Source organism: Zootoca vivipara, chromosome 7 (assembly GCF_963506605.1).
Source record: "Zootoca vivipara chromosome 7, rZooViv1.1, whole genome shotgun sequence".
Classification (NCBI taxonomy): Eukaryota; Metazoa; Chordata; class Lepidosauria; order Squamata; family Lacertidae; genus Zootoca; species Zootoca vivipara.
The window spans coordinates 59,456,791-59,481,991 of record NC_083282.1 but is presented as its reverse complement, the minus strand read 5'-3'; the positions used below and the strand labels follow the sequence as shown (position 1 = coordinate 59,481,991).

Genomic DNA, 25,201 nt, shown 5'->3' with positions numbered 1-25,201 from the left:
AATAGGAACACTTTGAGTGTTGGTTGGAGGTGGCAAAGGGCCTACTTTTTCTTTCCACCCTTCTAAAAACTTCCTCTCATTGGGCTATACAGTTGAAAAGGAGTCAGGATTGATAAAGAGCTTAGAGGAGTATAAAATGGGATGGAGAGGGCCATTTCTTAACGCTGAGCTCAAGGATACCATAAACAGTTTGACACACCCACACAGGCCAATTCTCAATCTCTCCCTCCATTTCCCTCCCCATCGACATCCCATGACTTAACTGGCCTCAGTTATGCCTTTAATTCATAGACTCACACAAGCCCTGTTCAGGAGATAAAGCCTTTGTGTGGTTCTAATAATCACAGGAGAATGGAGCCATGCTTATTAACCATGCTTCTTGCATGGTGTCCCCACTGCTCTCCAGGTGTCACAACTAGAAGGTCTGAATCGCAGAGTCTGCTTTATGCCTTTGGGCTCCTTGTATGATTTCAAACCCTGATCACACAGAGCTTTAGTCTGTGTCACATGTTGTAGAGGTGACATGTGTAGAGGAGGCTCCCTTCTCCAGACCTTCCTCTTCATACGATGGAGGCACAATACCTGAATAGGGCTGTGGCCTGCCTGAGTTCAGTTTCTTCAGATTGTTTTCTGGAATCCTGGGGGAATCCTGGATTTTAGCATAGCCACGATTGGACAACAGTGTTTCCTTCCATCTCCAAGGAAAAAAATAACAGTGAAGACAAGAGTTTGGCGTGAACTCAGGTGAAGATGAAATGTGTGTGTCTTTGCACCAATATTTGTCCTGTAATTTTATTTGGAAGAGCAGCAGATCTGGCTTTCCCTAGCTACGCAGTGTTTGATTTGCTTCAAGGAAGCTTCTGGTTTGTTGAATAAGTCTCACTTGGCCTCCACTTGACTTTCCCCCACTCTTATCTTTTCAGACCCAGATACTGATGCTGCTACCATCCAGCAGGTCAGCGATTACGTCCTCTCCCTTCGCCTTCCCGCTGACACTGCCACAGTCCTCAGGAAAATGAATGAGATTCAGAGCCTGGCAGCTAAGCTGCAGTGCCCTGAGACATTCATTTCCCAAACGGCTGGGGATATTGCTAAGGCCAGACAGCTTCAGCAGCAGGCAGAAGAAGCCAGGTAAAGAGGCCTTTAGTACCGTTGGATCGTGTAAGGAGAGTGATGGAACCTGTTTGTAGTTTCAGTAGCATTTGGCCATGAGCCCACCTAAGAGATTGTTCAGAAGAAGAAAGGTCCTACCCTATAGCTAGTACAAGATTCCTTGCCTTCTTGAGGCTTCTCAAAACCTCAAGTTTTTAAACTAATGCAATTAAGACACCATATATGTGGTGTGGTTTCATTTAGCACCCACTGAGATCTGTTGGTAGAAGCATGCCAGCCACATTGTTGAAGCATCACCCCACTCTATTGGTTGAATACAGGAACATCGCTCTCCTTTCTGGGCAGACATTAACCCTGCATCCAATCCACCTACACTAGTGGCCAGAATTGTGGAAACCTGTTGCAGAAAGTGTATTTCTGAGGTTTGATGGCTCTCATAACACCACTTTTTTTAAGAGTAATACCATAAAATTATATATTGATGGAAAGATAATTTAATGAAGAATGTAATGCAACAAAGTTTGTTCAATTTTCTGCTGCATTGAATTATTTGTACAGTGGAACCTCTGTTTACGAACACCTCGGTTTACGAATTTTCGGTTTACGAACGCCGCGGACCCATCTGGAACGGATTAATTCACTTTCCATTACTTTCAATGGGAAAGTTCGCTTCAGTTTATGAACGCTTCAGTTTATGATCAGACTTCCGGAACCAATTGTGTTCATAAACCGAGGTACCACCATTTGAGAGTAAAATGTGCTTTACATGTATGGTGTGGATGCAGCCTTTGTTTATAAATGCTTGTTGTAGTCCATCCTCTCTGCTGCTTCCCACTTCTTACTGCCCCAGTCTGTCTTATTTTTCATGTAGCAATATGTGATGGGAATTCAGAGGGGTGCTTTTTAATAAATATATATTTAACATTTTCCTAGGAACCGGGCAAATGCTATTGGGGCCAATGTGGAAGATGTGGTGGAGAATTTGAAGCAGGCAAACACAGCACTTCAGGAGGCCGAGGACACTATCCGTGGCTCTGGCTATTCCCTCCGGCTCATCCAAGACCGCCTTAATGAGGCGAGTGACGCTTGAGTGTCTGGCTCTGAAGCTCCCAAATGAATGGCTTACTCTAAAGCAAGCCTGCGGGACTTGTGATCCTCCAAGCCCAAATACATCGTTATTGTTCTGTCGATGACTCACGTTAAAAAAAAGAAATTCTGTGAAGGTGGAACACCTACACACTCCCCGACAGAAACAATAAAGCACATTACCTATTTAAAGGCATAACATTATAAAGATTGATTTCAGACTCAGAGCATCATAACTTCCCTTCCCTTCCCTGCTCCGGGTAATGTCAACTATTTTAACTCTAAACAGTTAACATAAAAATACTCAGTCCCATTTCAAGTCTTGATTATTTCCTGCGACATGGATTGCCATGCGGGCAGTTGTTGGCTGTTTTGCATTTTTTGGTGCAAGAGAATATATTCTTGTACACATATATTTTCCCCGGTACTGGGGAATTTTTCCATTTTTATTAGACAGCAACAGCATCATTGTGTGGTATTTGTGTAATCAATATTGTGCCATCTCCACCATTGGGATTAGCAGGACATGGGTGACTTCCTATGGCAAGCAGGAGGTTGTTGGGGGAGCAGGAGGCAGAAATCAGTAATGACTGGACTCGCTTCATTTTTTTGTGCTGCCATACCCCTGTGTCAGCCATTTTGTCTTCTGCCATATCCTAACAACCACCATTTTGTGACTAGCACCTATAGCAGTCTCAATATTTGAAGTGTGCCTGCTGGTCCAAAAAAAGTTGGTGACCCCCATCCTATTAGAGTGTTTTCCATAGATTCCCCAGTAGAGCAAAGTTTTTGGAATTAATATTTTTTTTCAGGGACAAGAATTTACATTGCTAAATGTTTCCTCTTTTGGGATGCTCAGATCCAGGCTGTCCTTAATCCAGCTGAGAAGCATGTGCAGGACATCACTGGTCAGCTGGGTGGCTTCACTGGGAGACTTGCCCAGCTACAACTCAATGCAAAGCAGAACCTGTTGTTGGCTGCTGATGCTCAGCAAAAAGCAGGAGAAGCTAGTGAGCAAGCGAGGAGCACTCAGCAGGTATGGGAAATGGGAGCTTCCAGACACTGCAATGTTTCTTCCCCCCTTCATTTTAAAGCTGTCACATTGTGATTCAAGGAAAACATACTGCTGTGTTTCCTGTAGTTGTTTGCATGCTCTGGGGTGCAATATTAGTCAAGCAGCCCTGGCCAATACCTTTTGGCAGATGCTTTGAATTCTGCTCCCAGTTTGGTGGTTATTCCTGACAATGGCATGGTGCCTCACTATAATACAGCGCCTCTATCATACATACCTTCTCTCTTTTGCTCGTCCAGCTTTCCATATTTGGTTCAATTATAGTCGTAAACAACAGAGCACTGAGGACTGATGGAACTCATAGAACTGGGTTGTTTAAAGAGCATTTTACATATCACATGCGTCAGCCTCAGCTCATCTTTTTTTGTAATCCTTTGATCTAGTTATACAGGGGTATAGCCAATGCACTTGTTCCATTAGTGCAAGGATTTATGCTTGAGCAATAGAATCCCCCCTCCTCCTCCTTGCACCCTCTGCACCTTCCACAGATCTGCTCCAGAACATCGGGGGATATTGTAGTGGAGGTTGGGATATTGGAAGTTCTATGGCATCCACGTGATAGAGCCGTCAGATGTGTGACATTAGCCTGTTCCATCAATTTGTTCACAGAGATTTGAACAGGTGAGACAAAAATATGCAGAACTTAAGAGGAGGATGGGACAAGGATCAAACCTAGGAGAGCAAGGGACTCGGATCCAAAATGCCCACAAGGAGGCCAGCACATTGTTCACAGAAGCCTTGAGTATGGTGGCCAAAATGGGAGGTAAGGAGAGCATGACTTATCGTTGACCTCACAGTAATTTTCTTTGCCTTGCCTGACCACACAGGATTAGGGATTTGTAAAGAACTAGTGTGTCAGTCATAAAGCTTCTCTTTGGATTAATTTTATCTCTAGAATACGTAGAATCCTCTAAAGTCAAAAGCAGTATTGCAGGTGTTTCATTTTGGGTACAAATCTGGGATGGGGAACCTTTGGCCCTTTGGATGTTGATGACATCCAGCTGGCTTGGCCAGTAATCAGGGGTGATGGGAATCTTCTGAAACGATAAGGCCTTGTGAGCATGTTCTCCAAAATGGAGGCTGTGTGCATTTGTGGAGTAGCAAAATCTCTGCCTGTCCAGTTTCAGGGTTTTGTGGAGAGGTGAAACAAAAGGCTACTGCAATAACCCCTGTGTATTTCCGCTCGTTCTTTTGATGTTATGTCCACTGAAGGGTGGGGTGGGGGTGTCATGTAAACACAGTGTCCTATAGAGCCACTCGCAGGCTTGCATCTTAACTGGTTGCCAAGCCAAGTGCCAGATTTTTTCCGATGCTTCATTTGAACGCTTCGGTTTGAAGCTTTCAAACCTAATGGCTTTGCTCGACACGCTTTGGGAAGCAGCCAGTGTGTAGACTAAATGCCTTGGCCCCTGTAGCAGGTGGAGCATGAGTAACTGGCTGGCTCAGAGCCAGGGATGCTGCTGGAAAGGGGAGTCGGCGTTGCTTCCATTGATAAAGCTGTGCCGCTAATGAATGGCTTTCATTGAAGGTGTCTCTCTGTGCCACAGACTTGGGAGCTGGCTGCTGCCAGGCAGTTACTCCTGCTCAGAGTTTGCTAAATGCAGCAAGTAGTGCTGATATTACTAAATAGAGCAGCAGGCAATTTCCTATGCAGAACACGAAGAGCATATTTTACCAGTGTCTGCTGACGTCAATGCCAAAACTTGTTTGCCCCTAATCGGAAGGAACTGATTCAAGATGCTATGTGACAGAGCAGCAATTTTTTTTTAAAAAAAAAAGGTGGTTCAGATCCTGCCACTGTTTTAGGCAGGCTCAATGGGGCTGTTTTAAGGGGGTGTTATGGATAGGCAGAAAATGTGGTCTGCAAGGCATCTAGACTCAAGCAAAAGTCAGCTGCTAAAACAATAGATGTACTACTATCCAGAACTTGCAGGAATGCTTGCATCAAATTGTGGCAGCACTTAATTGATATGTTTGTGCTGAAGGTGCTTTTCCCGTCCTTGGAACCTGTCTGCTTTCTGCATGCATATGCCTTTCCTCCTCTTGGGACTGATGCTTGTTCTTTGCATTAGGAAGTTTAAAAATAATGCCGAATTTGTGCATAAAGAGCTGTGCCATGCTTGGTAATGCAAGCAAGGGGGAAGGTAGGATGCAAGGAGTCAGCCAGGGATCTCCAGAGATAAAGTGTGACCTTGAGAGATTAACACACACTCCACAACAGGGGGCATATTATATAACAGCTTAGTTTCACTCTGATCAGATGAATGAGAAACCCATGGCTGATGCTCAGCAACAGCCTACACATACACAATGTTGAAGAACTGGGAGCTGAAACAAAAGCTTTTCTGTGCATGTACCCTATTTCTTTTTCAACCCACAGCTATAGAAACAGAGCTTCAAGATAGCAACAGTGCATTTCTCCTTGAATCAGCCAAGCTGGCAGGCCTGGAAAAAAAGGTGGAAGCCATTCGCGATCATATCAGTCGTCGAGTTGAATATTATGCCACATGTACAGACTAGCACAGCCCTTCCTGTCTTTCAGATGCCATTCCCCCTCTTTACAAATAAACCATCTTTGTTCACTTTTATCAGGAGGAGAAGCTAGCGGTGAACCAAAAGAGCCCTAGCATTTAAAGAAGTCAGTGGGTTAATTTATTTGCCTTCCAAATGTCTTTTTTATACTTTAGAATTCCTGTTTTGAATTAAAACTTGCTGGTGGTTCCTTTTTATGTAGAGCATGTGTTTATTTTGCAACTTTTGCACTACAGAAACAAGGGGGACTGAAGCTGGATTTGAATTAGGGAAGAAACACAGTCATGAATAGTGATTTTGAGCAGCAATAACAATGACACTGCTGTATCTTGGACTTTATTATTACAAGGACATCTTGTCTTATTAGCCACCACCTGCTTTATTGACAGCATAACACTCTGCAGACGGCAGGAAGAAAATCTGCCCTTGGAGTTCAGGTGAGCGCCCTCCAGAATGAATTAACAGATCACTTCCTTTGCCATCAATAACCAGCAAGCACTTAAAAACCAATCGGCTTTATTAAGCATGGTACATATTGTAGAATCACTGGCTTGGAAGCAGAAGTTGGGTTCATCAAGGGAATAGGAATGCTATGTCTGTCCCCTCTGCATCCATCGGAAGATGTACAAGGAATACGAAAGTTTTTGCCCACCTACATCTGGAGGGCATATCATTGGCTACCACAGCTGTAATGAAAGCTACAAAAGCGAACCAGAATAGAATGCATTCAGACTTGATCACCTTTTCCACATGGGCTCAGCACAAAAGAACTCCTGGCAAGTGTTCTGTTATTCCACTGGACAGCTACAGGCTATAGATACAAAGCAAACATGCCCTCTACTTCCCGCCCCAGCATAAAATATAGCTTTTTGCAAGGATGTAAATAAGCACACTGAAATGGCTAGCAAAAACTTGCCTTCCTTTTATAGAACTGTTTTCATGTTGGTATTAATGACCCCTCTAGTCAATTGCATCACAGAAATCCTCAGGCCCAGTGCTTTCCCCCCCTAGAAAAATAGGTGCCGGTACTCACCATGAAGTTGTTACAGTAAGTGCCATACTTTTTAACAACAAAAAAGAGGTGCTGGTACTGGAGTACCCCCTGAAAAAGCACTGCTCTCAGGCCTATGAATGTGCAGCACTTTAATGAATGGCCACAGGCAACTGAGAACTCACTTCGGCCTGGCAGAGCTCAGACCAGGCTCCTCTTCTTGCACAATTGATGTTTGATTTTGTGGCTTTGAAGAGATGAATCCAACAGCCCTTCTGAAAGAGATGAACCTCATTATTCACGTGTAACATAGTTGCCCCAAATTCAGAAGTCCTACATCGTTTATCTTGTGGTTGGTGTTTTTAAAAGCTCTGCCCACTGAAACAGGGTGCTGAAATGAAGGATAGTGGCTCAGCAAAAACTACACAGTAATAAAACTAAGTGTTTGTCCCCCAAGGACCAAAACCACTGCTGGCTCTCAAACTGCTTTTCCACTTGGCAGAGTTGATATACTTATTAAACATTAAGGATCTCTCAGAAGAAGGCACACTGGCCATAATCCAATATAGAGTTAAGCATGCTTTAAGGTGTGGGGATCTTTTTCATCCCAAAGGCCACATTTCTTCATGGGGAACCTCTGGGAGCTGCATGCAAGCAGTGAATGGGGCAGGCACCTTCATCCATTAGAAGTCAGAGGTTTCTCTACACCCATCTCTCTAACCACCATCCAGGCAACCCACAGGTATCATCACATTTCAAGGACACATTCCAGTCAGGAAAAAGCACTCAAGAGGCATTGACCACCATGAGTCAATGGTGACATAGAAAGGCCTAGAAGGCCATACTCAGCCCCAGGGTCTGAGGTCCCCTGTTTTAAGCTTTATGACACCAATGGGTTTACACACACCTAGCTATGAGTTGGACAGACTCTCATAGGGGAGCTTGACTTAAAGAGTTATTTATCAGACTGGGGATATTTTCATTCAGGGAACATATGGTGACCTATTCCTATGGTTAGAGATTTCTAGGATATGTTCTCTTGGTACCTGGCAATTTCTTACGAGACACATCAGCATAGCGTAAGTTTACACCCTCCAGCTAAGGAGAATGAGAAGCAACTGGGTGTGTGCACATGCTAGCAATTTGGAGCAGGTAGAGAGCAAGGGAGCAGAGCCTTTTTTTCTGGGGATCTGATGTGGGATAGTGGGCCTGATGGCTTGCTGAGGTGCCTGCTGTTTCCTTTCCTTTACTCCCTACTTGTGTATTTGTAAACAAAAAGAAAAACTACAACAAGCACCCTAGGGTTCCAGTGGACTATTATGTGCCCAAAGAGCTTTCTACTGCATTTTCTAGTGCAGTGCACCCTCCTGCCCTCCAAAGGCTGTCCAATGTAATCAAGCTAGGCATGAAAGAATAGAGTGGGCCACAATTGGGGGGGGGCATCTGCATTCCCCTCTACAGTGCTTGGGTATACAGGCACATTTAATCCAACTTCTCTAGCTAAACAAAGACACCTTTCACCTAAGCATTAAGCAAGGACAGGAGAGAATGGAACTGGCACTGGATCATCAAGGTTTCACCACTGGAAAGGGCCCTGCCTCTGAATCTAGACACACTTACCTGGTAAACGTATGAGAAAGACTCAAATGGCTGATTTTCCAATCACATCACCAGACAAACTCCAGTTTGCCCGGTGCCAAAATAGGAGTGGTTACTGGCTTTCACTGGAACAAGGACTTCTGAGTTGAAATGACTGAGATTTGGAAGAGAACATTGAAAACAAAACAAGAGAGTGAATTATATGTGTGGAAGACAGCAGCAACATTGTCTAAAAATACTTACATATGAATCAGCTCATCTATAGGCCAGCAGCTTTATGGCTCACGGATCTATTCACCAATAAAGTGTGCTAGAAGTAAACTATTGCTCCCCCCCCTGCATGATTTTGAAACTCACTTCAGCATAAAATCCTTACAGCAGATTAAATGGTTGAATCATGTTGACAGTCAGTTGGGGAAATGGTCTATGGTTTAACTTTCAGTAATTTGGGAATCCTATCAGACACACTTCATACAAAACAGGCCCTGTGGAGTGCAATAACACACTGACATCCAAATTACAGATTTATCCAGCCCGTACAAAGGACTTTTGATGAGTGCTGCAGTTCAGATGGAGTCACACATCCATATGCTTCACTGTATACACATAAATCATAGATGCAGAAGTCTACCTCTGCTAATTAACTTCCCTTGCTAGATTTGGATATTTTTTGGGTTGTATCCAATGTTAATCATACTCAGAGTAGACCTACTGAAATTAATAGAAGGCTAATTTAGGTCAACTAATTTCAATGGGTCTACTTCAAGGAAAACTTAGTTGGATAAAAACCTTTTAACATTTCAAAAGTACTGTAAGTGGTTTTTTTTTTTAAAAAAAAGCCTAATTTGAAAAATGAAGTACTTATAAGGCTGGGTTTGCATGCAAGACCATAAAGTACATTTGAATATCTCATGCACTGCTTGTTCTATGTGGGAGTGTTGTTAATCTGGGATAAAATATGGATAAATTTAATGTGAACATTCCTGTCATTATGGGCTTTATATCTACCTTATAGAGTAATCTGAGAACAAACTAATTTAAGCTTCTTAAAGCTGTCATACTTTTAGGAGTCACAGTAAATCTGGTGGGTTTTCATGATTTGATGACACCAAATCACAGCACTCTACTTTTTAAAGCCATCAGTGCATTCTGGTTTTGTCAACACATAGCAAAGGAAATCATTTCCAGCATGGTCTCCTAACAAAAGCGAATATTTTTGTGGGGTTCTGTGTGTGAAAGCAAATTACTTCAAGCCTGATATTACACCCTCAGGAAATTTTCAAGGCAAGGGAAATTGCCTTTTTATATTTTCCTTTGAATCAGAATCCACGAGTTTTGCAATAAATCTCAAGATACGCCCAAGCAGATAAAGCAAAAATGGTTAGAGGTACAATTGTTGCTCTGTGGGAGCACATGCCAGCATCTCATTTGGGACCTGGTGGCAAAAATGCAATGGACAAAGCAAGTCTCTCCCCTACTGTATCCAGCTGTCCTGAACTAGTTCACCAATCACAACCCATCTCCAGCATAATGGAAAGGTTCACACAATGTATCAGGGAAGGCAGAAATGGTTGAGCACATTTAGCACAGAGGTATAATGCATACTGAATGGACATTAGATGTTCAAGCCCTGACCCCACCCTACAAAACCCTACTGGGCAGAATTACCCACAATATGCAGGCTTCTGACTTTATTAAAGTTCTCAAAAAGTCTCTCCAAGGTTCACATGATTTCAATCCTACCATTATGGATTAAACAAATGGGGCCACCAGCAAAGCTGGCCATTAGAAAGAATGGGGGGAAACTCTTGCAATGGTCTTTCTGTGACACTTCTTTCCAAAATATCTCATCCAGCTATCTCCCTTCAAGTTTTAGGAGAAACCCTTTATAGCCTGCATAAAGGGGGTGGGTCAAGAGTGTGATGGTGATTTTTATTAGGTACTTTATGGTACCCCTGTTACTACGACTTTACTAATTATTATTATATTACTTTGCTGCTTTGTAAAAATTGTTCCTGACTTTTGAAACTGTTTTTATGCTTCTTTTTGTACAGTTGGCTTTAATATAGTGTTCATTTTTATATTTGCATTGTAAGCTGCATTGGGTGCCCTTGTAGTGCAAGAGCTAAGCCTTTGAAAAATGAATAAAAGCAGCATCTCTCACACAGCTTGCCCACAGCAGACATAAGAGTGGAGGAAAGCTCTACATTCCCATATCCCCCCCCCCCTTTTGGCTTAACATTTTTCCTCCCACTGGAAACAATGGGGCAGGAAATGGAGGGAGAGATGTACTCACATTCAGGAGCATAACTAAATTATTCCCCAGATAGAGGATGCACCAGAGAACTGGAGCAGTTCAGGAGCCTTTGGGTCCAAACCCCTTCCTGGCATGTTCCTCCATTGTGGCCGTGCTGAGTCAGGAGCTCTGGTGTTTGGAGGCACCAGTAGTGAAAAAGGGAGGATCTAACATGAGATCTCCTTTTCCTGTGTTAGAGGTCTCCAACACTGAGTAAGTTATACCTGATCTAATCCATGACCCCTGGCATGCCCTCCCAGGAACCATAGGATTGCACCCTCACTGACAATTAGGGCCTCCTGTTCAACAATTCCATGTGGTGGAATGGACACTTACTGGGGTTTGGCACCTCTTTTGAGGAGCGCTGACTCTGAGCAAAAAGCCGTCTTCACTTTCTCATGTGTTCCACATGCTGTGTTGCAGCTAAATGAAGGTCCGTTTGGAGGGCTCTGGTGGTCTTCTGTGGCTGTGCTGGGAGTGATAGGGAGGGGTGTGGTAGCCGGGTGATCCAAACACTTGCTGTCTGCCATCTTGCTTTGTTGATTAGAAAGCTCCAGAGTGTTCTGGCACGATAGCACAGGGACCAGCATCTTGGCCTCTCGATTTGGTTCTTCGTGGCTGGTGACTGATGGAGTGTTGGGTCTTGATGCATTTTGCACTTCTATGAGCGGGAGACTGCTTTTGGTTTTGGTATCTGGGTGGTGGCAGTTCATATGGAGCTTCTTCATGTGGTGTACGACAGCTGCAGCATTGAAGGCTTGCTAGCAAAGAAGAAGATAGCAAGTTTTGTAAGAGAGCCCATCGGACTACTGAACATTAAGTCTGTTCAGATGCTACTTTGCTCTTGGAATTCTTTCTGGAGTGACATTGGAAGCAGACATCAGGTTCCTACTCTCCCTGCCCCATTCCCTCAAGTACAGGCAGAAGTAACAAGAAAACCAGGAGGTACCATGTTTATTTGAATATGGCACCTTTGCCAACCCAGTGCCCTCCAGATGTCTGGGCTACAATTGCCATCAGCTCCAGCCAACAAAGAAAGACTGGATATAGGGTCTGCCACTCATGTTTATTGCAAAAGTGCTCAAAGGTTTGTAATGACCAAATGTTTTATCAACTGTGTTAAATAGATGAAATAAATAAAAGGTAAAGGTTACAAACCACTTTGCACAAGGGCAATGCAATCCTATGCAGACATGCTCAGAAGTGAAAAGTGCATTTTGGATACCAATCTAAACTTGGTATATGGAGCAGCTGCCATAAAGGCCTAACACAGGGGAAAGTTAAACTCCAAAAATAAATGTCAGTCCTTTATTTCTCTGGTATGACAATTCTGCCATTAATGAGGGACATTGTACAACATGGCAGGGCCAAATCCATATTAAGTCTTCTGGTATTCCAATACTAATGCTTAGGGGATTTCCAGGCGGAGTGTCTTAGCTGGGAAATCTTTGTTCTTTGGGGTATTTGTTCATTGCTAGACACTGAGCTGAATGTCCTTGGGTATCATAATATGCTTGGATAGCAGCACCAAGCAACTTACCTTCCACCTGCTCTTAGCAAAATTTTTCTGGATCTGTGCACTGACAGAGGGATATATGTCACGGTGGAGAGCTGTGTTTCCATTAATCCTGCAGACAGAGGGAGAGGAATAACAGGCAGAAAGGCAGATGGTGTTTGTGAGGCATTTTGCATTCTTGCAACAGTTAGCTCATGCCTTTGTATGTTCAATCAGTAGTAATTAAACCCAAAAGGGAAAAGGCAATAGAGCACAATATAAACAAATTCTTCAATGTTTGAGCATGGGCAGAGGAGGATGCCCTCTCCCCCTCCCCGGCTGTCCTCACAGTGAACATCCATGACAAATGGTAGATCTAATTCAAGCCGACCCACCTTTTCATACCAAATGGGCCACAATAGTACTTTGACATGGAACCCACAGGCCTTGTTGCACCGGGGGGGGGGGGGGAGAGGCCAAAATTTGACATGCCCTCACCACAGCCCTTGAATTGCCTTCCTGAAGGTGACTAAGTGAGGCACTGAGCTTTGGGAAGGAGGCGAGAAGTTCAGGCAGGGTTCAAGAGCCCTCCTACCTCCTTCCCAAAGCTGGAATTGGGAAGGAGGACTCTATGACCCTGTCAGAGCCTTCACACCTCCTTCCCAAAGCCCAGTGCCCCCCTTACCAGGCTTTGGGAAGGCAGCATGAGGGCTAGACTGGGGGCATCAAATGTTGCTGAGGGCCACCAAAAAAAGGCCTCAAGGGCCACATGTTACCGTTGAGTCACACATTGGACTGCCCTGATCTAACTTATAGGAACTAGAACAGGGAATGACTGGGGCTGCTTCAATGAAACTGTAGATCTGTGGATCTACTGAACTATGGAACCATAAAATCATATAATTCTTTTTCAGTTTTTGACAAACAAACATTGAACAATATTTTTGGAGGCTGCAAGCAGTTACTTGGGGAGGTGCAACCAACATACCTTAGTTTGTGTGAACATGCCCCTCTCAAAGGACTTGGTTTGAGCAGGAAGCCACTCATTATATTTCCTTGAATTATTGTTTCATTTGTTGTTGTTTTCATGCTTTTATAGGTTGCATTCTTGTGCAAATTATATTGGCCATATCAAACATTGTATACTGCTTAGAGGTTTTTGAAATATTAAGCTGTTTGTAAATGTTTTTAAACAAACAAGGCTGCTCCATATGTTGTTTGGTACACAGGGCTGATGGAGTAATTCTTAGCTTTTTGAAGGATCTCCTTGCTTTAATGGTCACCCGGGGGAGAACTTAGAACACATCACAAGCATGTCTGCCCCCGTGAAGCTCAGCTCAATTGCTCCCTTGCTTGAGAAGGCTCGCTGTAACAACCTCAGCAATCTACACTAAAAGCTTACACCAGTTTTATACTATTTCAATTATCAGAATCCTCAGAACTGAAGTTTAGTAAGGCAGTAAGAATCCGCTCCAGTTCTCACTTTACAGCACATACTACAATTCCCAAGGTACAGCATATGCATTCTTAACAAATAAAAACAATTCCCTATTCACATTTTCAGGCAAACTGAGATCTCATAGAAGGTAATTCTGTCTTATGAGCCATGACCACTACAATTTCTCTGTGATATGGTGTTGCATGCTTTTATTCTACTAGCAGCACTGATCTTACCAGGGGTGCCTGAGGGCTTTCTCACAGGTAAACCTCTCATTTGGATCCTTCTCCAGTAAGTGACAGATGAAATCCTTGGCTGTTTGGAAGGAATGAGGAGAGGCAGGGTTCAGCACAAACACAGGAAAGCAAAACAAAGCACCACAGAGCTCATTGTTTCAGGGTTTGCCACATGTTTCATGGTTCATTTGGTTTGTAACCAAATACAAGACCTGTGTTGGATGGAATGCCAATTCAGTTGACAAATTCCTTACACGTGGTAAAGTATTTTCTATGAATATCTATGAAGCTCCTTTATATCCAGTGCTTAGGGGTACTCTCATTTTGACTCAAGAAAACCGCCATTTTATAGTTCAGATCAGGAAAAATAAATACAGTAAATGGACAAAGGTACAAAGATTCACAAAATGTTTAGGGGTATGCGTCCCCCCGAGTTCCCCCCCCCGAAAAATAGCACTGCTTATATCGATCAAACTACAGTACAATGCTGGTTTGCTGTGGTTGTCAGAACCCTTCCAGGATGTTTCTGAACCCTGTTTCTGGAGGTCCTTCTAACTGGAGATGGCAGGGGTTGAATGTGGGACATTCAACTTATGAAACACTGAATTATGGTCCTTCCGCTAAATTACAGGTTATAGCAGCCAAAATGCATATGTTCTTGGTGAACTATTCTATAGGCAGTCCTCCTGAGGAAATGCTGAACTCCATATCCTGGAATTGTGACCAGCTGTATCCTGAGGAAATATTTTTAAAGTCTTCTTCCTAGCCTACTATTTTTCAATTAGATTAACATAGGAGGAGTGTATTTGATCTGGTGTGCCAGATCAAAAACTGGCCACTTCTCCAATGTGGGGTCATATAATATCAGGTGGATGTGAGCCCACCAGAAGACGACAGGCATTGCATTTGGTACTGAATTTAAAAAGCATCAAGTACAAAGGAACAATTGGAAGTGCAACCTAAACCATGTGCTCCCAATTGTTCTTCAGCAGTAGGTCTTGTTTTTGACACTGTTTGGCTACAAATACAAGCCAAGCCCTGCTCCTTGACTCCCAGTGGGGCTTGCATTCAGCAACAAATTTAGATGGCATCAAATGCAAGCTCTGTTGCACAGGTGCTCCCAATAATGTGTTGGCGGCTATGGCTTTACCTGCTCTGCACCTGCTGTTGCATGATGCCAAGTGAGTGACAAGTGGAGGGGGCTGTCCAAAAATGGCTGCACAGGCCAAGCTGGCTAGCCTGGAGAGCCTAAATTTGCCCATGAGCTAGTTGTTCCCATCCCTGATCTACAACAAGAGTGGAAAATGTGTGGTCCTGAAAACGCTGAACTACAATTCTCATCCCCACTCCAACTATTGGCCATGTTGGCTGATAGGAGTTGGAATTTAACATCTGGAGGGCAACAGGTCCATCCCAGGCTGAACTCTTGGCCAGGTTTTTCATGTCCCCTACAACCCTCGGGGAGTGGCCTGGATCGCTGTGTCAAAATTTCAGGACGATCGGTCAAGCGGTTACGGAGAACATAGTGACCGGCAATTTTTACATATATATATATATATATATATATATATATATATATATATATATATATACACGAATCTATCGGTCATAAGCAGATTCCTAAGGGTGGAATGTACCTGATTCAGAGATATCATCCCAAAATGGAGACTCAAATTCATAGTATCCTTCTCTGATCTTCTCAAACAGTTTGGACTCTGTCTCTTCATAGAAAGGAGGGTATCCACACAGGCTAAAGGGGATTGGAAAAGGAGAAAGGCCACCTGGATTAGATGCTGCTATTGTACCCATGGCTGACCTTTAATGTATATTCAAGGAAGGAGGGATGATGAAGAAGAACAACAACACAAAAGAGGTTCAGCAGCTTCATTTTATGAACTGATTGTCAGGAGCCCTTACCTGTGGTCCCTTTATAGCAGGTGTGTCTTCTCTGGAGGGAGGCTCCAGAGAAGAGTCAGAGTCAGATTTTAATGAAAAAATATAAACAATCATTGAAAAGATTAGTAGGGAACATACATTGTCATGTGGCGCCCATGGGGGATTTCCTTCTGTTATGTATAGCAGGTGCTGGGGGAGGATACGATTTCGATCAGGACCATGATAGGGGCAAAGGGTTACAGCTTCTCTCCACCGGGCCACAACCTCAATCCAGATCACTTACCACCCCAGTGCAGTGGCTGTGGACACCATTATTATTATTATTATTAGTAGTAGTAGTAGTACCTGCTAGATTAGGCCAATGACCCATCTATAGTCCAGCATCCTATTCTCACAGTTGCCAACCAGATGCCTGTGGGAAACCAGTAAGCAGGATTCAAGCATGAGACCACTCTCCCCTTCTGTGGTTTCCAGCAACTGGTATTCAGAAGCATGGCTGCCTCAAACTATGGAGGAAGATCATAGCAATTATGGCTAGGGGCTTAGCCTTCTTCTTTTTCGTTGTGGGAGGTGGTTGCCTGCTCTTTTTTTGTCTGTGCTTTATTTATTTAGGGCATGAGCATCTTGCCTTTTTTGGGGGGGAGTGTTGTTGGGGAGTTCTGAGCATTGGCCATTTTTCTTCTGTGAAATGTATATTTTGTGGTGCACATAACCATTTCTTTGCCCCCCCCCCCCTGGGCCCAAAAGGTTGGGGGTCCCTGCTTTACAGCATTTTAGCTTGTAAGCTTCTCAGCCAAGGTCTTTTGGAGATCAAGCACAGACAGTCATGATGGAAGAGAGCAGAGAAAAAGTAAAGGTAGAACAGAAGAATTCCATGGTGGTGCCATTTTATTGTTTTAGTGTTCTAAATTATAAAATTGCCTTGAATGCATTGAATGCACACAGTAAGAAAGAAAGCAGATTTTTTTTAAAAAAACCTTAATAAGGATGTAAACCTGAGTGTTCGCTTGTAAAGCTGTATATCTGCTTATGGTGAGTACTAGAGCACACTAGGTTACTGAACAGAGTATTTTAAAATGGAAAGTGGGTTGATTCTTCTTTTCATTCGGGTCATCAATGGATCACAGATGCTTGCTTATACTTTTCTCTGTGTCTCTGTCAGCCAAGAAAACATCTTGTGGGATAAAAACTGTGGTGGGCATTTGCAAACTCATTGGGGTCAAGACTATTGGGGAATGTCACTTACAGGATGTAGGTAATGACTCCGATGGACCAGCAATCAACAGCTTTGCTATATGGCTTTTGTTCTAGCACCTCGGGAGCTGCAGAAAATCAAAAGGAAAGTCAGGTTGTGGCTATAAAATCAGATTAGAGAAACCAGAAAGTCAGGTTAGCAATAAAATGAGCAATTTAACTTTGAAAGCTAACATTCCTCTAATCAGCACAAGAATCCCTTTCAATGATGCAGAGTAGAATGGAAAAATCCAACACCTGAAGCAGGTGATGACGCAAGTTAGAAAGTCTGAGGAGGAAATTATAGTGCATCTGAAACACATCTTAAACTATGTGTAGAATATAGGGCAGCCTCGAATCCCCTGAAATTACATTTGGCTCAGGAGCGAGACAGTAACTTTAAGCAGTGTATCTCCAAGCTGCCAACAGAATAAGGCTGCAGTTCTATGAATGTTAAGTCTAAACAAAATTCCGCTGAAATCAGTAATGAACTAAACACGTGGAGCTAGATTACCTATGCTCAGTGTCTAGGCACTGAGTATGTCTGAAAGAGTCTTCAAGACTGTTACTATTTTGTGGGTGGGATTCACTGATATACTGGCAAATTTAAGACTAATTGGAGCTCCTCTGCAGTTCCATTTCTTTCTCTTTTTTATTTTATTTTATTTTATTATTTTATATGGACTTTTTACAGTAAGAAAATCAACAGGATAATGGAGTGGAACGTATGGAATGAAATTTCATTGATGCAACATTAAATAACCTCTCTACCAGCAAACCAATAAGCAGCTGATGTTGTAGAACCGCCTATGAACTTTGTGCAAACAGATCAGGACGAATGTTCAATAAACATAACGTTCAATTTTGAAGTGACTCTAGTATAGGTAAAACTGTAGAAAAGAAGGCTGCATGTGACTGATCTTCCAAAGGCTTCCCAATCACATGGAAAATGCCCTCGAGGCTTCAAACAGCATTCAGATAACATACACACAGGAGCAATGGGTTGGAGATCAAGATGTTGCGTATGCATCAATACATTCTAATTTCAAGATTTAGTCAGCAACCTGCAGGTTGAGATACCAATTTTCGTTTTGAATAACTGCCACACACAAAGGAAAAGGAAGTAATATAAAAGTGGTTAGACAATATATTTATGTTCACCACACTTAAGTAAATAAATTTGCTGGCAGGAAGTGAATACACTGTTGTCATGCATGACGACTTCAACGATAGGTAGCAAACATACTTGCTTACCAACATATCCTGGAGTCCCACACGCTGTAGACATGATGCCATTCTGCTCCATTTTAGACAAACCAAAGTCTGTGATCATGATTTTGGAGTCCTCCTCGGGAGTTAGGTAGAGCAGGTTTTCAGGCTAGGAATAATGGTTGAGAGTATAAAGTAAAGTAAGATGTCTAAAGAAAGGGTTTCTTCAGTGGTTGCTCCCAAGTTCTGGAACTCCCTGTTAATGGAAGCCTGTCTAGTCTCTGCTTATCTTCTTCTGGGAAAGACATTATTACTCAAAAAGACCTTTAGCCTTATTAGATGACAGTATGGCAACTGACTGTAAATATGCAATTTGGGGCTTGGGACTGCTTTTTATTAAAAACAACAACAACCCTACCTGCTTTTGTGTTTTGTGCTTTAATTTGTTAGCTGCCTTGAGCATCATTTGGTGATGTTGAAGCAAAAATACTGTAGTAAGGATTATATATGCATGACACTGCCAGTCAATGTACTGTAGACAAAGAATATCTCAAGGAGTTTACCTTCAGATCTCGGTGGACTATCCCATTCTCATGAAGATAATGCACAGCTCCCAGGACTTGTTGAATTACAATGCTTGCATCCTTTTCAGTGTAAACACCTCGTTCCAAAATACGGTCAAATAATTCTCCTCCAGACACACTGTGGAGGAAGATAATTAGAAGAATCATAAAGCTGCTCTTACTGAACTGCATGCACATTTGGTCTGATCACATATTCAGGCTGTACCGTTTAAATTCTACTTTCAAGTTCAGCACACAGTGCCACTGAATAGCTTAGAAGCAAAATCAGTGGGGTAGCAAAAGAGTTTTGGACGTGACTGGTGCTTCTTCAGGAAAATTCATAGAAGCAAGATTCAACATTTAGATGTGCTACATAAGAAAAGGAGAAGCAACATATCTAAATGGTGAAAAATTGGTCACATCCACACCGTATTTTTAAAGTACATCTCTCCACCCCCAAAGAACAGACTGTATTCTATTAATGGTGCTGCGAATTGTAGCTCTGTGAGGGTAAACTACAGTTCCCATGGTTCTTTGGAGCAAAAACATACCTAAAATGTTTTGAGTCACTAAATATCTATTTCTACTATGCAATTGCCTTTGGTTCCACTTCCTTCTCAGATTTCCCATTTCTGTTGCATTTTTCACTGATTAGCCTATGTTTAAGAAACTTGAAAATGCAGCTAGATTGGGCATCCCCAAACTTCGGCCCTCCAGATGTTTTGGACTACAATTCCCATCATCCCTGACCACTGGTCCTCTTAGCTAGGGATCATGGGAGTTGTAGGCCAAAACATCTGGAGGGCCGCAGTTTGGGGATGCCTGAGCTAGATAATGGAAGTTCTGCCTCCCATTTCCTAGGTCTTGATTTGGTTTGTAAATAAAAACCGAGTCAGTAGTAAGTAAAACTTGATGTACTAACATAGTGAACTTAGACCATGCATTTTTCTGCCATGTTTTCTTTGAAGAAAAAGGATCAGTTTTCATTTAATGCTTTTAATACTTGATGTCCCCCAACCTTTTCCTCTGTAGTTTTGTTGGAAGCTGCACAAACTAGCTGGCGCAACCCAGTCATACAGCCAGGTTATAAGAAAGTAGTAACAACAACAAACAACCACCACCACCAACTTCGCTCACAAATCTCTTTCAAGCCTTCAGTGAAGCAATCTGATTTACTAGTACTTAATTGTCACAAAGTACCTTCATTAGAATAATCAACCTTTAATCCAGCAAGACATTTGGAACCTGATTGCTGACACACTAACCTATTTTCCTTTTTTAATCGTCACAGTACAAAATCAAATCAGAAATCTCTCTCTTAATCCCGCAGGGTTGCATGCAACCAAATCATTCCATGTGCACAAGGACTTCTGCTTGCAGTTTCTCTCCCTCTCCCCATGCCCCACAAAAATCTACTCCAGAACAAATTTGGGGGAACTGCAGCGGAAGGAGACAGAGGGGAAATTCCATTGTGCAAATGGAAGAACTTTTGTTAATGGAATGACTTTGTTGGCTACAATCCTTACTTGCCTTTAAAAAAAATGGGGGTAAGGTAGAATCTGAAGATTTTCTTTAGAATTCTACTGTCCACTAGGGATGGGTCACTTGTACTGAAGAAGACACTCCCACAACCCATTGACCAAAACACTTCAAGTGGAATAAAGGTGAAAAGTGGCCTGCACATGGATTTTAATGTCACTGGGATCAATCGCTTTAAACCTGAATAGCTTTTAAAAAGTGCTCTTCTCCCTTCTGTTCTAGACCCCTCCCTCAATCCCACCTACAATTTTCTTTTTCCTGCTCTGAATATCTCCTTATCAAGCTGTTATTAATGGAGGGGGAGAAATGAACTTATGGGTGGGTTTATCAAAACGAGGCTCACAATTGTACCACCTGCAATTCTGGGATATTGTGTGGATTTCATGGCAAAGATGTGTATGAGGGACCTCATTCATGTTGTCACTTCATAGCCAGAAGCTACTGAAGCAGTGTGCAATAAGAGAAAATACAAAACTCAAAATATAAAAACCGTGAAACCATTTCTACAGTTGCCCAACTAATATTCCATAAATTGACTGTCACATTTCAGAGAAAGCCTTAAACAAAATGCGGTAAGATGCAGATCTTACAGCACAACAACTCACTGACATTTCTCTACTTACAGCTGCATGACCAGATAATAGTGGGTCGTACTCTCATAAATGTCCTCCAGAGTCACTATGTTGTCATGCTTTATTCTGCAACCAAAGATAGAAATGTTTCACAACGTAGCAGGTGTCAGAAAATGTCAAACTAAAAGCAATTCCTCCCATTCAGAATGAAGTGCCATTACTTCAATGTACTTATTTCGATCTACACAGGAAAGTGGGAAGCATCCTTTTTGTAAGCACTGTGAGTCTCTTCTGTTCAAGGAACAACAACAAAAAAATTGTTTGAACCTCTAAGAGCAAGAGAATTTTCTTCCCACCTATAACCAAAACGCCCCCGCAGTACATTCGTAAGGAAAAGGGAAATCACAGAAAGAGTTTATCTGTTTAGAAACCACACTGTTTCTGAAGCCTGTTTTGCTATGTACACTCAGTCTTTGGGAAGCATACCTCCATTTTTATTTATTACCTAATTTATATACTGCTTCTTAGGGCAGAATTGCCCTTTCAAGTGTACAAAACAATAATCACCATCACAAAAAATAATGGGTTACATCAAATGATTGTGTAACTGGCCTTCACTACCCTCTCCTGTGCCCCATAACCCTTCCACATGCCCTTAAAATCTACTTTGGAAGGTTGGAGGAACCTCCAGAACAGAGGAAAGCTGAGGAAGGAGAGGATGGAGAAAGTCCACTTGCAAATGCTAGATTCCACTCAATAAAAATAATCATTCAAATAAGAACCTCCTTACACTTACCTCATTAATGATGCAACTAACGGTTGAATTCCCTAGAAACAGCTCTTATATTTCCCCCCTTCCTCTCTAAGTTTTACCACGCCTTCTTAATAGTGCAAATATTTATTTGAGGGGTCAGAATGAAGGTTGAGCTAATCCACCCTTTTGGATGAACAATGGGAATGAGTGGCATGAAAGAAAGAACCATCTCCCATTGGTTGACTATGCTATATAATAATTCAAGGAACATTGCCTCTGAACATGGCGTTTTTATTTAGCTATCATGGTCCATCACCCTCATTTGCAAAACATCACCAGGAAGTCCATTTTGCATGATGCTAAAAACAGGTCTTTAGTGTGGTGGCACATACTCTTTGGAACATATCTGATGCTGTCTTTATTGCCTTGTAGCTGGATGTTGAAGATTTTTCTCTTTCAGAAAGCCTTCAAAGTGGATCCTATCCTCTACCCCAGTTGGTATCTGCATGCATGCAAAATTACTTTCTTATACCCTGCCTGTAGGGCTGGGTTTTCATACATGGTATTGTTTTGTGTGTGGTTTGAATTGTATTGCAAAATCACTCAGAGATGTTTAATTATTCCATTTATGAATCACAACAAGTCTAGGGTGTTGCTAAGCCCTCACAAAAGCTTGTCGCCCACTTTGAAAACCATGCCAATAAGCTAACACATGCCATCTAAAGGCTGATTAAATTTTTAGCTGTTATATTCTGTTGGTTCCTGGATTGCAAGAACAGATCAGAAAACATATTTAAAGCATTTCTTTCTTTAGTGCATTAAATCAAATACGGAACTTTGCTGTTTCAGCTATGACTTCTTCTGTCCCGCATGGGGCATGTTTTTGGTTGATGCCCTTTAGTGTTTCATATATACATATCTAGTAGCCTTTTTGAGGGGCTCTGGAAGCAGCACCTGGCCTTGTTTTGGTGCCCCAACTATACTTACTTCTTCAGCACAGCTATTTCATTATCTAGGCTGCTGTCCCGGGTGACAGGCGACTTTTTAATGCATTTCAAGGCATAAAGCTTGCCGGTCGTTCGGTGCTTCACCAGGAAAACTTCTGAAAAAGCACCTCTGTGAGGAAAGCAAAGATTGAAAGGTAGGCAAATGGATTTCCGAGGCATGGTTTAACTTCTATCACAGAACACATACAGAAAACACTGTCACACCAATAGCCAGCAAGGAAAATGGTAATAAATCAACACTCCTTTCATATGCAGATGACATTAGTAATTAGACCTGGGAGGTTGGCTGCAAACTCAAGTATATTAATTGCATAAATACACAGTGGGATTTGAAGTTCTCTATCGAGTGATTGCATAGGAAATGTAGAGAGAAAACAGCAGTGTAGAGTGATGGTATTTATGAGGGCTGAAATACAACAGCTGCAAAGATTAAAAAAACAAAAAAACTTCTTGATAATGCATCAATGCAATGTATAAACCTAGAATGAAGACTTGGATTGATATGTTTGAAGATGGCATCAGCATGGCAGTTTTCAATGAGGGGGAAAGAGGGGTTGGCTGCATATCTAGAATCATAGAATTGTAGAGTTGGAAGGGACTGTGAGAGTCATCTAGCCCAACCCCCTGCAATGAAGGAATCTTTTGCCCAATGTGGGCCTCAAACCCACCACCCTGAGATTAAGAGTCTTATGCTCTACAGACTGAACTACCAAGGCAGATCTAATACACATCCAACCACTGGTGTCTTGGCCCTTTGCTTTCCCCTGCTGTTTCCCACTCCATGGATTCAGAAAGTGACTATAGGACTAGAATGGGATGGGCATTCATAAACAGCCTTCCGGTTGATTCCAGCACATCACACTTTTGGTCAGGCATTTCAGTACAGCACACCTCCATTGTTGTAGATAAAGGCTTGGGAAATGGTAGGAACTGTTTTTCTCTGGACATCTTTGCATTAGTGGTCAGGCTGTGCTGAAGGAATAATGACAGAATCTGCTTGGCTTCACACACGAACGAGCATGCTCATTGCCAGAAGGGTCCCCCAAATTCAAAGGCAGCTTTACCACACAGAGGCTGGGATGGCAGAATTCAAGAGATGTCCTCTCTCTCTCTCTCTCTCTCTCTCCTCCTGCCCCCTGCAACACTAGAAGCATCACACCCATCTAGCCTCTCTTGCATGTCTTCTGACATGGCCTGCTCTTCAAAGAATCTCAGAATAAAATACCCTATGATCTTTGGATGAAGGGCGACATCTACATTTAATAAATAAATGAATAAATGTGGTAAATTCAACAGTAATAAATATGACAGGAGAGGCCACAGATTTGCATAAAATTAGCTCATGTCAGATGCAAGAGTTGGCGCCCCGGGACAGAGCCCATGTTGAAAACTCCTTGTCATGGCTGGATTAAGCTCTAGGATGGTGCAGTTTGTATTTCCGCTTGTGTTATTTTATATAGTGTATGCCAAGCTGCTCACCTATAAGGATCATGCACCAGCAGGTTTATCAAAATCCTGCAGTCAAACAATGGGTGGGAAATGACCAGTTAATTCAGCCACAGCAGAAACTTTCTTTTTTGGCCTCTGACCTTAGTTGTCCTGTTCTTGATCAGCCCACTAGCTAGGCTTAATTAAGACCTGATAAATGAACACCCATCGCAGCTCTCAGGTCTATGGCAGGAAGTGTATTTTTAACTTTTTTAAAGCTGGCAATCTTATTAAAGGCTTTTTTTTTTGCAGGCAGCTAAACACATGGGCAGCCGAGATAGTGCTGTCTATTTTACAGGTCAATAGTGATTAATTGTCACCACCTGAGCAGCCCTTGCAGCTGGTAATGGCTACTCTACTGACATCTCCACAGGAGCTTCACACTTCTGAAGCAAGGTTCTCCCAGAGCTGTATTTCAGCCATGAGGAAATGTATTCTACAATGCGCATGGTGCGTTTATTGGGAATGGATCCCTAATGTTCTCTGGGAGACAAAGCCAGTGGTTTCTCCAAAGCATTTTTAATGTTACATCGATGGTTAACTGTTTGCAATGTTTGTGGTTTCTCTTCCCCCATTCACAGACCTTAGTGTCATTTTCAAAGAGAAACATAATTCAAAGCCATCTGGTTATAAAATGCCATATTCTTTATCCTTCAGCTTCATTTTCCATTCAGTACGCCCACCTGCCTATTTACCTCATCTAGATGCTGCAACGATGCAAAAATAATTGAAGTTTAAATAAGCTAGAGACCTTAAAAACAACACTGAACATGTTTTTTTGTATGTTTGCAGTACCTTCTTTGTAGTCCCTCTGTGTCTCCCTGAAAGCAAATACACATACTTTCTCATACGCACATACTTAACATTGCTTTTACTACCAAACAGATCCTGCCTATAGGCCCTTTCATGAGACATCTTGAACTCCTCAGGTGCTAAACTTTTTTACTCTGCTCTTTGGCCCAAAGGGCCCTGGAGGAGATACATAAGAGCAATAAGAATATCATTAACCAGGTTATGTAAAAAGGTGGTGATAGGGACAGTCTGCTTCTTAGTGCTCTTCCACTAACAGTGGCACCTGTGAG

The 25,201-nt window shown here is 42.4% G+C and overlaps 2 protein-coding genes across 4 annotated transcripts in view; one reads left to right on the top strand and one right to left on the bottom strand.

Annotated features, from left to right (window-relative positions):
- The window catches only part of LAMB3 (laminin subunit beta 3), a 122,900-nt gene extending 116,900 nt beyond the window's left edge, over positions 1-6,000 (top strand). For all 3 annotated transcript variants that reach the window (XM_035122653.2, XM_035122655.2, XM_035122656.2), the window contains 5 exons: positions 924-1,131; positions 2,047-2,188; positions 3,059-3,235; positions 3,881-4,034; positions 5,652-6,000. In XM_035122653.2, coding sequence (XP_034978544.2) covers positions 924-1,131; positions 2,047-2,188; positions 3,059-3,235; positions 3,881-4,034; positions 5,652-5,791 — 821 coding nt within the window. In that variant the 3' untranslated portion in view covers positions 5,792-6,000. The remainder of the gene's footprint in view (positions 1-923; positions 1,132-2,046; positions 2,189-3,058; positions 3,236-3,880; positions 4,035-5,651) is intronic.
- Positions 6,001-6,143: 143 nt separating this feature from the next.
- Positions 6,144-24,568, bottom strand: CAMK1G (calcium/calmodulin dependent protein kinase IG). The gene is made up of 12 exons (XM_060277485.1): positions 24,483-24,568; positions 22,612-22,740; positions 20,922-20,996; positions 18,760-18,898; positions 18,242-18,365; positions 17,001-17,076; positions 15,496-15,608; positions 13,859-13,937; positions 12,230-12,317; positions 11,026-11,450; positions 8,415-8,547; positions 6,144-7,069 (listed from the first exon to the last, which is right to left on the bottom strand). Exons 1-11 carry the CDS (start codon positions 24,566-24,568, stop codon positions 8,457-8,459), a joined length of 1,425 nt encoding a protein of 474 aa, XP_060133468.1. The 3' UTR covers positions 6,144-7,069; positions 8,415-8,456.
- Between the last annotated feature and the right edge of the window lie 633 nt (positions 24,569-25,201).